At 33.2% G+C, this 12093-nt stretch overlaps 2 protein-coding genes across 8 annotated transcripts; one reads left to right on the top strand and one right to left on the bottom strand.

Moving 5' to 3' along the window:
* Nucleotides 1-228: 228 nt before the first annotated feature.
* Nucleotides 229-5945, top strand: LOC132036536 (uncharacterized). Of its 6 annotated transcripts, none has more exons than XM_059426889.1 (10): nucleotides 230-413; nucleotides 2183-2265; nucleotides 3122-3330; nucleotides 3469-3557; nucleotides 3637-3775; nucleotides 4809-4883; nucleotides 4970-5091; nucleotides 5185-5260; nucleotides 5369-5428; nucleotides 5599-5945. In XM_059426889.1, the coding sequence occupies exons 3-10, from the start codon at nucleotides 3217-3219 to the stop codon at nucleotides 5725-5727; spliced, it is 804 nt and encodes a 267-aa protein (XP_059282872.1). In that variant the 5' UTR covers nucleotides 230-413; nucleotides 2183-2265; nucleotides 3122-3216; the 3' UTR covers nucleotides 5728-5945. The 6 variants fall into 6 exon arrangements, with proteins under 6 accessions (XP_059282876.1, XP_059282872.1, XP_059282874.1 ...); XM_059426890.1 differs by lacking the exon at nucleotides 230-413 and adding an exon at nucleotides 419-517 and having other exon boundaries at nucleotides 2172-2265; XM_059426893.1 differs by lacking the exon at nucleotides 2183-2265 and having other exon boundaries at nucleotides 229-413; nucleotides 3176-3330.
* A 2079-nt stretch (nucleotides 5946-8024) lies between these two features.
* LOC132036537 (myb family transcription factor MPH1-like) lies at nucleotides 8025-11960 on the bottom strand. 2 transcript variants are annotated; one of them, XM_059426895.1, is made up of 4 exons: nucleotides 11633-11960; nucleotides 11317-11393; nucleotides 9998-10041; nucleotides 8025-9059 (listed from the first exon to the last, which is right to left on the bottom strand). In XM_059426895.1, exons 1-4 carry the CDS (start codon nucleotides 11787-11789, stop codon nucleotides 8915-8917), a joined length of 423 nt encoding a protein of 140 aa, XP_059282878.1. In that variant the 5' UTR covers nucleotides 11790-11960; the 3' UTR covers nucleotides 8025-8914. The 2 variants fall into 2 exon arrangements, with proteins under 2 accessions (XP_059282878.1, XP_059282877.1); XM_059426894.1 differs by having other exon boundaries at nucleotides 9944-10041; nucleotides 11633-11943.
* Nucleotides 11961-12093: the final 133 nt, after the last annotated feature.

Here is a 12093-nt window from a genome sequence, read left to right as displayed (position 1 = left end):
ATTTTGAGAAGAAACACCAATACTTAAAAAGCTAATAATGCAATTTGAGAATAGTATTATTAGTGTTATGTTAACCAAAAAAAGCTAATAATGCAATTTGAGAATAGTATTATTAGTGTTATGTTAACCAAAAAAATTGCACCAAAAGGTCCAAATTGAAGAATCATCTGATGCCACGTGTGAAGCAAAGGCAGATTCTAGAACAAAATTTATACACAAGGCAATAGCTAATCGTCCAAGTCTCAGATTCTCTTCTTTCTTTCTCTTTCCATTTCCGTTTCCAAACAAAAAAGAACCCCTCAAAGAATTGCGCGCATATATATAACTAACCTGCAAACAAGTTTTTTCCCTTCATAAAAATAAAGGCAACCCTTTTTTGCTTTCTTTTCAGAAAATCTTCCTTTTTGTTTGGGGTAAGTCAAAACTAGTCCTTCTTCTTCTTCTTATAGCCATCGTTTTTTTCTTTTTTCTTTTTCTACTTTGATGATTGATGGATTGAAGTGTAACACTGAATTGTGTACGTTGTTATTTCTTTTAACTTTTAATGTTTACGTTTTTAAAGTTTCTATCAATTCTTGGTTTTGTTTCTCTTCTTCTCTGTGTAATCATTTAAATTTTTGTCTGTGTAATCATTGTTGCATTTGGTGTTGCGTTAAAGTATAGCGTATTCCAAACAGAAAAGAAACGTTAACCCTTTTTTGCTTTCCTTTTTAGGAAATTTCTTTTTGTTGAGGGTAAGTCAAAACTAGTCTTTCTTCTTCTTATGGCTATCAGTTATGTTCTGTGAATTGAGTATGTATCTTTTTAGTTGCTTCTTTCTTCAACTTAATCATTACATTTTTGTTTTGTTAATTCTTGGTTTTGGTATTCTTTTTCGTCAATTCTGGCATTTGGTTCTTTGATTAAAGATTAAAGTACTCTGTTCTGTTATTTCTTTTATCTTTTACATTTTTTTGTTTCTATTATTCTTGGTTTTGTTTTCTCTTCTTCTCTGTGTGAATGTGTGTATTTTCTTTTTGGAAGGTAATAATGTTTTTTCTCTATTCTGGCATTTGGTTCTTGATTGAAGCGTACTCTGTTTTGTTTTTCTCTTGAAACAAAAAAAAAAATAGTTACTTGATGAGTCATATAGATTGGGAGGAGGGAAAGAAAAAGAAAAAAAAGCATTCCCGCTGAGGTTTAATTTAGTCCAAGAACCTTATATTGTTTCTGTTTTTTAATGTAATCTTGTTAAATTCTTGGTACTGTTTTGGTGCTGTTATGCCTATGGTTAAGTTTAGAAGAGAAGTGAGTGACTGTTGAAATATAACATAAAACAGATTGTCTGATTGTTGGTGAATTTTATCACAGTAAATAAGTAGTTTTAATGCCTATAATGCCTATAATCTCTAATGGCCAGTGATTGTTAAAAGGCATCCTTTCTTTTCTGTCCTTTTTTTTTTTTCCAGTTTTTCATGTTGTTTCTGTCTTTATATTTTGGCTAGAGGAATGTCTAACCATCTTTCTATCCTAATGCATTTTGGGCAGGTCCCAAATCAGGTGTTAGGAATGTAAAATGTATTTGTCTTGGTTGATCATATAATTGGTAGATTATACTTCTGCATTTTCACGATTTAAAGTGTCTTTTATGTTGTCCTTGTTAAAATAAATAAAAAGAGTCTTTGTGTTAGTTGAACTGCCTCATCTTAGAGTTACAAATGGTATCTTTATTTTTGACAGAAATATGTCGCTTACGTGCGGCTCTAATTACTTTCATGGAACTAATCAGATGTTTAGCTGATGTGTTTTAATGATGTGTTATGTGAATCACCTCATCTAAAACTTATAAACTGTTAGAAAAGGGTCAAAGGGACATACATTTTGATGTCTTCATAAAATACCTAACTGGAACCTTGTTGAAATAATACGAAAGGAAGAGACAAAAAGAAAAAAAGGGAAAACTAGAGATGAAAGAGACTCTTAGGTCTTGACATCTTTCTTCTGCGCTGTTGCTTATCTAGAGTGAGTTCCATATTTTTTTTTTCCATTTTACACTATCTTTCTATGCCTTCTCTTACCACCTTTTTCCCTTTCCACCATTATTTTTCCCATCAAGGTGCATTTAGTGTGATGGAAGATGTTTTCCGTGGAATGTCTTATATTGAAAACTAAAATTTTGGATCATTTTCTAGTGTTTGATTAGGTATGGAGTAGGTTGACATATGAGATTCCTACAAGGTGTTGGGCAAGAGGATAGTATTTTCGTGAATTTTTTGAGTAGTGAAGGTTGGTAACTATATATAAATATTGATTGAAGCAACTGATATGGTGTGAGTGTTGAAATACTCGTAAAGGAAAATGATTCTGTCATAAGTGAGATAAGTCATTTTCTGAAAAAATTTCCTTGAAGAAAATCGTTCAGCACTTCAAAGCAATTAAACACTAGAGAATGGTTTCATCAATGAGAACCTTTTATTGGAAAACATTTTCCGTCATACGGAACACACTTCTAGCTTTAACATAAGCCGTGCGAGGAATTTGGCAAACATTACTGATAGATTGGTGATCTAGTTTAACCTGAAACGCTGAATATTTGAAAATCTGAAGGAGCCCATTTGAAGTAATTTTGTGTAATATGGTCATGTTGTTCCTTATGCTTGTGATACAGAACTACTGCATCAAGTAGAAATATGAACTGATATACATGATTCTGTGAAAATGTTTTTGGTTAAGAAGCGGAGTGTCAACAAGATAGTCCAGGTTATGATAAAATTGTGTTCATTGTATCTCTCTAGAACAACTGGATAGACATAATCCCTCTATATAAATTACCGGAGCCCTCAAAATCTCAACAACTTATTTGAAAGCCCTGAAGATTTACAGTTGATATGTGGTCTAGCGTCTACATCGGGTTTAAACTCATGCAATTTTTTGAGTTTCTAGTCAAAGATAGAGAAGTATCTAAGCATAGGTTAAAACTTATGGTGTCTTTGTTGGAGTGATTGTCATATGAGACCACCTACATCATGCCAAGTTGCCAATTCTGACCATACAATGTTTGCTTTTACACCTGAAGCCGATAACTAGCATATTTATGAGACTGATGTAGTTTATGTTTCATCTTCCTTTTCATTATTTTCAGGAATGATAAAGTACAGACAAAAGTCAAACTAAGTTTACAGTACAAAATTTTTAGGGGGTAGGAAAAGCTTCATTCCTTCTTCTGCTGCAACTTCAATGGAAATCAACACTTACCAAACGCGTGCTGAGCTGCTTTTCCGAAGCTGCATGCTTTCAGATTCTTGCATCGTCTACTCGTCTGTTATTGCTGGCATTTTCGCATGCAAACTGGTATGACTAGCTCCTTACTAACTTCTTCAATATGAGGATTGATGGCCCTCTTTGAATCTTAACTCCTAACAAAGTAGTATTTCACATTTTCTGCATTTATGTTACTAGCTATGTCTTGAATATCTGGATGTGTTCCAGGTATATGATCTTAGCAAGATATTCACCTCTATTTACTTTAAGGTCTATGCTGGGTTCTCAAAATCCCAACAAGTTGAGTGGAATAACCGGTAATTACTCATCCGTTTCTCCTCATTTTTACTGTTGTTTGTCATGGTCAAGTAAATATAAGCTTCACTTATGGTGTAGGTCCATATCTACTGTTCATGCAATATTCATTACAGCCATGTCACTGTACTTGGCATTCTGGTCAGATCTTTTCTCTGATGATCACCTCTCTGGCCATGTCACTATGCGGAGTTCCACTTTATCAACCTTTGTCTTGGGGGTGAGCGCTTTATTATCAACTCATGTTCTTGTTTTCATCGTGTTTTTATCTATTTTCTGGTCAAACTACTTCTTTTGTGTTGTCACATTTCTTCCATTGATAACTTTGCGCCAGCTTTGTTTATTATCTCACATCAGATCAGCCAGAGCTCACGGTTTAGAGCAGCACTTTACTTATTTTTTTCCTTGACTAATTTTACATACAATGAAAAGAGAAAAGATAAGTTAGTTGGTCGAGGAATTAACAAAAGTAGAAAACCATTAGCATCAATGACCTGATTCCTTGACCACACACTTCTTTTCTTTATTTCAGAAGTTCAAATAGTGGAAAGTAATTATGCATGCTCCGAGGGACAACATACACGTCATAATCCTTAATGGTGAAAAACAGTAGCTGCTATAATGTCTCTGTTGGACTAAATAATAACCAAACTGATTCTGTATCTTCTAATGTATTCTGGCCACAGCAGTTCCTCTGACGCAGTTAAGGTCTTAATCATGGAATCATAAATTATGGCAACACTTATCCGGTGCCTTGTTTTCATCTCATTCAGATTCTAGAGCTGAATGAGATTTTGTTTCCAGCCTTCTTTGTTAATGTTGTAGTCCTAGTGTGTCACACCTAAACTGCTTGATGAGATATCTTTCAAATTGAGTAGAATCGTAAAGCAAGTTATTACAATTTGTTATCATAAGGCCAGTTATTACATGAGTAAAGTGATACCACTGATGAGATTCAACTCTGTTATAGTTCTGGAATTGGACGCAAACATCTTTGGGTACCTAACCTGTGTGAGAAACATTCAGACAGAGCATTTAAGTAAGGTGTAAAGCTGATGCCATAGATTGTTTCAAAGATGCAATTCATCAGAGAATGTTAATCTCAAAACTAGTGCTATATCTTTCTTTCCTTCTATATGTTTTGGAAGCTTGTATAATATAATTCTTCATATCTTATTTATTTTCATTGCCATTTATGTGTTTTATGTCGACACTTGTTTCTTTTGTAATCAGTTTTTATGTTTTCTTCATAGGTTTCTGCGGGATATTTTGTCACTGATCTTGCTATGATCCTTTGGTTTTATCCTTCTTTAGGTGGACTGGAGTATGTAAGTGCATCTCGTTTCCCCTCAATTTAAGAAATAGGAATCTCATGCTTTGTTTGGCGATTGACATATTCCTCATTCTTGTGCAGCTGGTTCATCACCTTCTCTCTATGGTGGCAGTGACATATGCCATGTTGACTGGTGTGGGGCAGCTTTATGTGTACTTGGTTTTAGTTTCTGAGGCAACTACCCCTGGGATCAACTTGAGATGGTACTAATAGAGATATCAAAGTCAAACTTGGTTCTTTACGAATTATCTTTCCCCACGTTCCATTTTCTTGATCGATCTTTTATGTCTGCATAGGTATCTTGATGTAGCTGGATTGAAGAAGTCCAAAGCATACCTCATAAATGGTTTCATGATGGTGTTTGCTTGGCTGGTATGTAAAGTATTTGCCATCTTCATATTGACGTAATCAGATTAAACTCTTTGTTTTGTTTCTTGACTTAACCTTGATGACAATCTCAACCATACATGTTAATTGCAGGTTGCCAGAATATTGCTATTCATTTACTTGTTCTGCCACGTCTGCATGCACTATGATCAGGTATATTTTAGACAAATGACGAGATACTAATTTGTTCATTCTGCTAGTTTGCTATATTTCTTTTCAAATGATCTTAGTTACAAAGTTTCAAGTGATGGGCCAAAACTGAACCATCTACAACATTTCCTCAAATCTGCAGTTAATTGATTTCTTTTCTTGGATTGAAACAGGTTAAGCAGATGCATTCATTCGCGATTTTCCTGGTTTCTGTTGTGCCATTTGTTCTTGCTGTGATGAACTTGGTGTGGTTTTGGAAGATTCTGAAAGGACTTAAGAAGACTTTAGCAAAGAGGCACTGAAGTTTGGACCGATTCCCATGACATATTTTGATAAAAAATGTACATACAACTTGTGAAATCTCAACCCTTACGAAAAAAGGTAGGTAGGACAGAAGTGGGGTTGCAGGTAGAAAAAAAAAAATACTTGTCTCCTTGTGTACATAGAAATTGGATACATCAAGAATTGATTTGCTGATCTCAACTTGAAAGAAAAGATCAATAGAAAGATACTTTCGGAGTACCTTCCCTTCAATTTTTGACACGCCTAACCACACTGATAAGTGAATGACAATGTTTGCAAAATTGAATCCCACAACCTTGTCAGTTTTTTTAAAATTCTAAAGTTGTTAAGTGACGATCATTAATTCTCACAATATGCAGAAAAGGCTAGTATGATTATACTTGTTTAATATTTGCTGTGTAATAATAGCTATCTGTATTTAGCTTTCATTTCAGAATGCAAATAATGAAATAAGAGTGTGTAAAGATAATCATATTCATACGTATGCCTAAACTTCTATTTTCGATTTAAAACGAATAGCACGAAATTATCCTTTTCATTGTCTAACAATAAATTAGTCTATCGTCATTGAGCCCTTCCACAATTTCGGACTTTAAAGATTGGACATAATTAAAGGTGTGTTGAAAGGTAAATAAACTAACATTGAGGTGAGGTCTACTTTACGTCCAAGTTTAAACATATTCGATGAAAAAAATAGTGTCGCTTGGTCACCGGGAGTAGAATATATCGAAATAAAATTTAGAATCACATTTATCTGGTGTTTGATAATGAATATTAGCTAATACTAATATAACTTTTATATCAAAACCCTAGTATTATCCATCACATATCCCATAGTGAATATTAGCAATTGCAGGATAAGTGTATTTGTTGAGAACCAAATAACCGCATAGTGTCTATTTAATCCTCACTGATTGAGGGTCACGTTCTTTCTCAAAGGCTTTTCAACATATTAAACTGAATTCCACACATTCCTCCAAGGACTATTTCTAAGAATTTGGCAACTAGGTGAATCCTCTAAAATTCTCCCTAATACTATGTTGTGCGAACTCTAACAAAACCAGAACAAAATGAAGTCCTGTTTAAGCGTGTGTTTGGTATGAAGGAAAATGTTAGTAAATGGAAAATATATATTGTTCCCACAACATTTATATGTAAAATTTAGGCAAATAGTATGAGGGAGGTAATTAGGTGGACGGGGGTGGAGGGGATAAGGGGTGAGGGTGTTGCGGGGAGAGGCAGGTGCGAGGAGGGTGGGCCGAATGTGGGGGACAATTAGCATAAAATGCCATTTATGGAATTTGTATTTCAATTTTCTTTAGGAAAGTCATTTTTTAAGAATAAATTTCAAAATAGTTTGACCAATCAAACATGAGAAATTAAAAAGATCGCCTATGCCAAACATACCCTAAGTGTGTCATTTGAATAGTTTTTTCTAAATATCCCTGAGAATGTTCTTAGCTTAGCACATAGCCACATACATATAACACTCCTCCTTGTACTCTACCTTTGAAATTTTGACTTTTTGGTTGTGTTTCTCCAGATGTAAAGTTTTTCATTTGTTTTTAGATTGATCAATTTTTCTTTGCAATATTTCCTTCACTGTTTGAAATGTCTAGTGATTCAAGGACATTTTATACGCCAACAATTAACCTTCTAGATGAAGTTTCAAATTATTAAGGTCTTTAGTAGCCTAAATACTCGTCTTTCAGTTTCTGGTGGGAAAATTTAAACTCAGAGGGTGCAATTACATTTTCAGCACCTTAACTTTTTCAATACTTTTCCGTTAGTCCTCATGCCACTAACAATATCTATTAGTGATTTTTGTTTAAGAAAATATTCTTTGTTGGCCTATGTATAGCGAATTCAGATTTTGAATATTATGAGTTGAATTTGAAATTTACTACAACCAATTCGGTGTGCTGCATATATACCGACTAAGGTCTCACAAACCGCACTTACCTTATGCATCCAACTGCTTGACTAATGCGAATAGGTTATTTACAATCTATGAGCTATTTGTACTTATTGAGTTTAATTGGGTTTACTTATTGAGTTTGATTAAACCCATAACTTATGCATTAATTACATCCACCTTTGTTGTACATATAGCTAGCAATACAATTTCTTGAATTATTTCTACACGTTATCTTTAAGGCATATAAAAAAGAGAACTATTTCCATGTTCAATGTCATATATAGGACCACATTCTTTTGAGCGTTCTCATTACAATCTTTTTCTCAAAATTGAGGATATACCTAGAAATATACAACATACTGACAAAATCTAGAAAAGGAAGAGCCAAATGGTAAGAATTAAATAATCCACTAGAATTTCTTTGTTCATGATTAGTACAAAAACTACTGGGCGCCTAGATACAAATGCCAGTATTATTGTTATCCCACATTAACGTAAAAAAATACAAGACAAATAGTACTCTACTAGCTTGCTAGGGGACTACTCTATATTACCTTAATTAACAATAGAAACAAGAAGAGATAGATAAATCTAGGTTAATGGGAGAATTGTCCTTGGTAGAATGTAATTTATTATGATCATCAGACTGGGAATTTTGATGATCATCCAAAGGCCAAAAATTGATCTCTCTTTCACATTCACCATCTGCTTGTGGAAACTCACAAATTTCACTAGTTGGACCACCACCATCTTGTTCTTCCTTTGTCATTCCACTACTTAAACTCCCTTGTGCTTCCTGAAATCACACAAAGAAAATGAAATTTAACAAAATGTCCGTAGTTCACTGGTCCGACAACTAATTGGATTCACGATGAGTAAAACCAATGAGGTAAAGCGCTCCCTGCTAAAAGATTTTATATTCCAAGCAGTGGCGGAGCTAGAAATTTTATTAAGAAAATTCATTTTTTATAACATAAAAAAAGATTATATCAAGCTTTTATTTCAAATCAAAAGGGATTGAATCCGGCCTTGTATTTATCATGCATTTTATTACTTTTAGCTTGTAATATACATGTATAACAAATAAAAAATTTGAGCAAGCGGTAATCTTTAATGTGGCTCCGCCACTGATTCCCATTGTTCGAACCCAAAATCTCTAATTAGGAAAAGGATTCACCATTCGTAAATAACCAAGTTGTCTTCACAATACCATATAAATCTTTATCTATCTTAGAGGAAATGAATGAGTCAGGAATTAAAGAAACTCATCAAACCTGGTAGTCATAGCAATTATATATATTTTCACCAATTTGGTCACTATATTCATTGATTCTTGCTTTGTAAGACAATTGACTTCCAGGTTCTATCTGCTTGCTGCTCTTTGAAGGATGTTCTAGTGTTTCACACACATGCCTGCAAAAGTGTGTAATGAAAAGTTAGATGTCTTCATAAGTCTATATAATTAAATACTATGATTTAACAAAATTGCCTTTTATTGCTATAAAATCACACTAAAAATTAAATTTGAGCAGCAAAAAGTGTGGTCAATTATTAAATCACGAGCTATCGGTATATGGACTATAGTTTTTTTAAGTCATCTCATATGTAACTGTTTATTATTGTTTGTCTTTTCTTCTTCTTCCTCATCTTTTTTCACCTCTTTCTTTACAAAAAGTGACATTAGGTAGAAATAGCCACTCAAAGTCATGGAATTATTTACACTGAGTTGATTAACTGTACTAGCTGACTCAGTGAACACTAGCTGGATGTTATTCGTAACCAAAAGTCGTAATGTTTTGGTAAGCTAATGCACTAATTAATGCATGCATTGAATGATCCATGTCTTTCGTTCTGCAGTCAAGTAAAGGGAATTTAAATTCATATAATGGAAAAAAAAAAAAATTTAACTAAGCACTCTCCCTCAAACTCTCTTTAAATAATTTGAATTATAGTATATTCACTTATAACACTCTTTTTTGTATACATATTTTTCATATACGTAAGATTATTGGATGTTTGATCCCTCGTATATACTCCAAACATCTTCACATAAATTGAGACATAGGAAGTATAATAATAAGTATACTACTAAAAACCAATGAACGAATGAAGAGAGAATATAGAAGTGTTTTTTTGTTTCCACCAGGTGTTTATTAGTACTTATTTTGATACCCGATTAATTTGAATTCACACTATGTAATGTTTATTAAACGGGAAAATGCTCTTTACCCGAATTTTTTCATTCTAAAAGCTTGAACCCAAAACTTGGTATTAAAATTGAGGAGATAGAGACTTACTGTGGAGAAGACCTAGAGAATTGTGGCCTCGCTTCATGGAAGTTGGTCACAGACCTAACAATATTGATGCTGACTCGCTCCTTCAAGTTTCTGTACATCTGATTTTTCAGAATTCAATCAAATCAAACAATTAATGGAATCAGAAAACATAAAGCTTTCAATTCAAGGCCACCATATTGTTTGAAATGCATAAAACTGACGAACACAAAGTATAGACATCAAAATGTTACTTCCTACGTTCCAATTGATGTAATATAGTTTGAATTGGCTCGACATTTAAGGGTTATAAAAACTTTCATCAAGGGTTAAATGAGAAGTATAAATCAAAGTGAATTATTTTAAAATCTAAAAGTGTAGCATTCTTGCAATAGATTAAGAAAGAAAATACATCACATAACTGAAAAGGAGGGAGTAAAAGAAAATCTAAATTGAAAGCCTATAAAAGGAAGAAACAGATTCAAAATTACTCAAGGGAATTACCGGAATTAAGCTCAGCTGGTCTTGTTAATCCGAACAAATTGGTTACATTGATAACTTTTCGCTGAGACATCTTTTTGTTGATTTTCAACTTCTTTTCAATTAAATTTTGGGCTTGATATGATTTTAAAAGGGAAAGGAAACGCAGTATCTTTATTAAGAAAATAAGGAAATTATGCATGGCTTACGATGGAACAGCTCATTAACAGATTAGATTTCAAACTTTTAAGGTTTATTATTCAATAATCGTAGCGCTTCTAGGGCTAGCATGCTTCATACCTAACCTAATCAATTAAGTATCTAATTATAAGCATCATGTGATAAAAGTCTGTAATTGGAAAACAAAAAGAACACACACACACACAAAAGAAAAAGTATTACATTTTTTTTGACCGATCTAACCAACGTTTGGTCTAGCTTCGAAATGAAATCTTGCCTGGAATAACATTACCAATTAGGCTGTTATCTTTAGACAATTATAAATTAAAACTTTGGGTACAATATCACTTGCATGCTAATTTATTTTTCACTCAAATTAAGGAGCGAAAGGAAAATATATGCATTCTTAAGTCTAGATAGATCAAGTTAATTCTTCTCTTTTTACCCCTCACAAAAAATGGAAATACCTATGCCAAACTTGTGGATACATTAAAGAAATCAAATTCCAAGTCATTTTTCTCGAGATAAAACATACTATAAACGTGTGTCATTCCCTTCCCTTTTTTTCCCCTCATTTCGTAAACGTCATGATCTGTAGTCGATCTGGAACCCTTTAATTCCAAGAAGAAGAATTGAAAAATCCATTTAAACGAATTTCAAATTTGATAAATGATTAGTATTATGCAAACTTAGAAAGAGCAATAATGCATCTTGTAAGTGCAGTATTAATTAATTACCTGGAGATGGCTTTTAACATGAGAAATCTTCAATCCCTTAACTGCCATCATCTGTTGAATTCTCTTTGGAGTTGCTTCTATCAAATTAAAAACAAAAAGTTACTCTTTTATTCTCAATTTCTACAAATTAATAGATCATCATAATTCACTAATGATTATCCCATGATTCTTGATCTTTACAAAACTCTTTCTATTGTCCCCCGACCCAAACATAGCCAAAGCATCAAAATTTGAAAGAAATATGGATCAAGAAATACACAACTAAAAAAACTGCATATTAAGGTAACCGATAATTTATTTATTTTTGGAAACTTACTTTCTCCTCCTCCAAGATGTTGAACAGCTTCAATGAAGAGTTCATGTAGCTCAGGAGTCCATTTCAAACGAGGAACTGAAGATTTCTTGTACTGTCTAACCCCTATTTTTTGAGAACATCTCTTTTTGGTCACTGAGAATTCCATCACCAATAACATAAAATGGATTGGCCTAACTTGGAGTATATGTTATATATATATAGAGAGAGAGAAATGAAATGAAAGGTTGGAACCATAAAAAGAAAGAAAGAAAGATAAAGAGAATTACGGCTAAGTAGAGTCTGAGATTATGGACTTTTCTTAGTCCTTGTGGACTTTCCGAAACATCCTCTCATTCCTTACCATTTCCTCAAAAAAAAAAAAAAAAAACCCACCCCCAAGAGGCGAAGCCGGGATGAATTTGCTTTGCTGAAACATTATATTGTATATATATATATATATATAAACATAAATATATTGAAAT

The sequence above is a fragment of the Lycium ferocissimum genome, chromosome 11 (genome assembly GCF_029784015.1).
Source record: "Lycium ferocissimum isolate CSIRO_LF1 chromosome 11, AGI_CSIRO_Lferr_CH_V1, whole genome shotgun sequence".
NCBI lineage: Eukaryota > Viridiplantae > Streptophyta > Magnoliopsida > Solanales > Solanaceae > Lycium > Lycium ferocissimum.
This window is presented reverse-complemented; position numbering and strand designations above follow the sequence as displayed.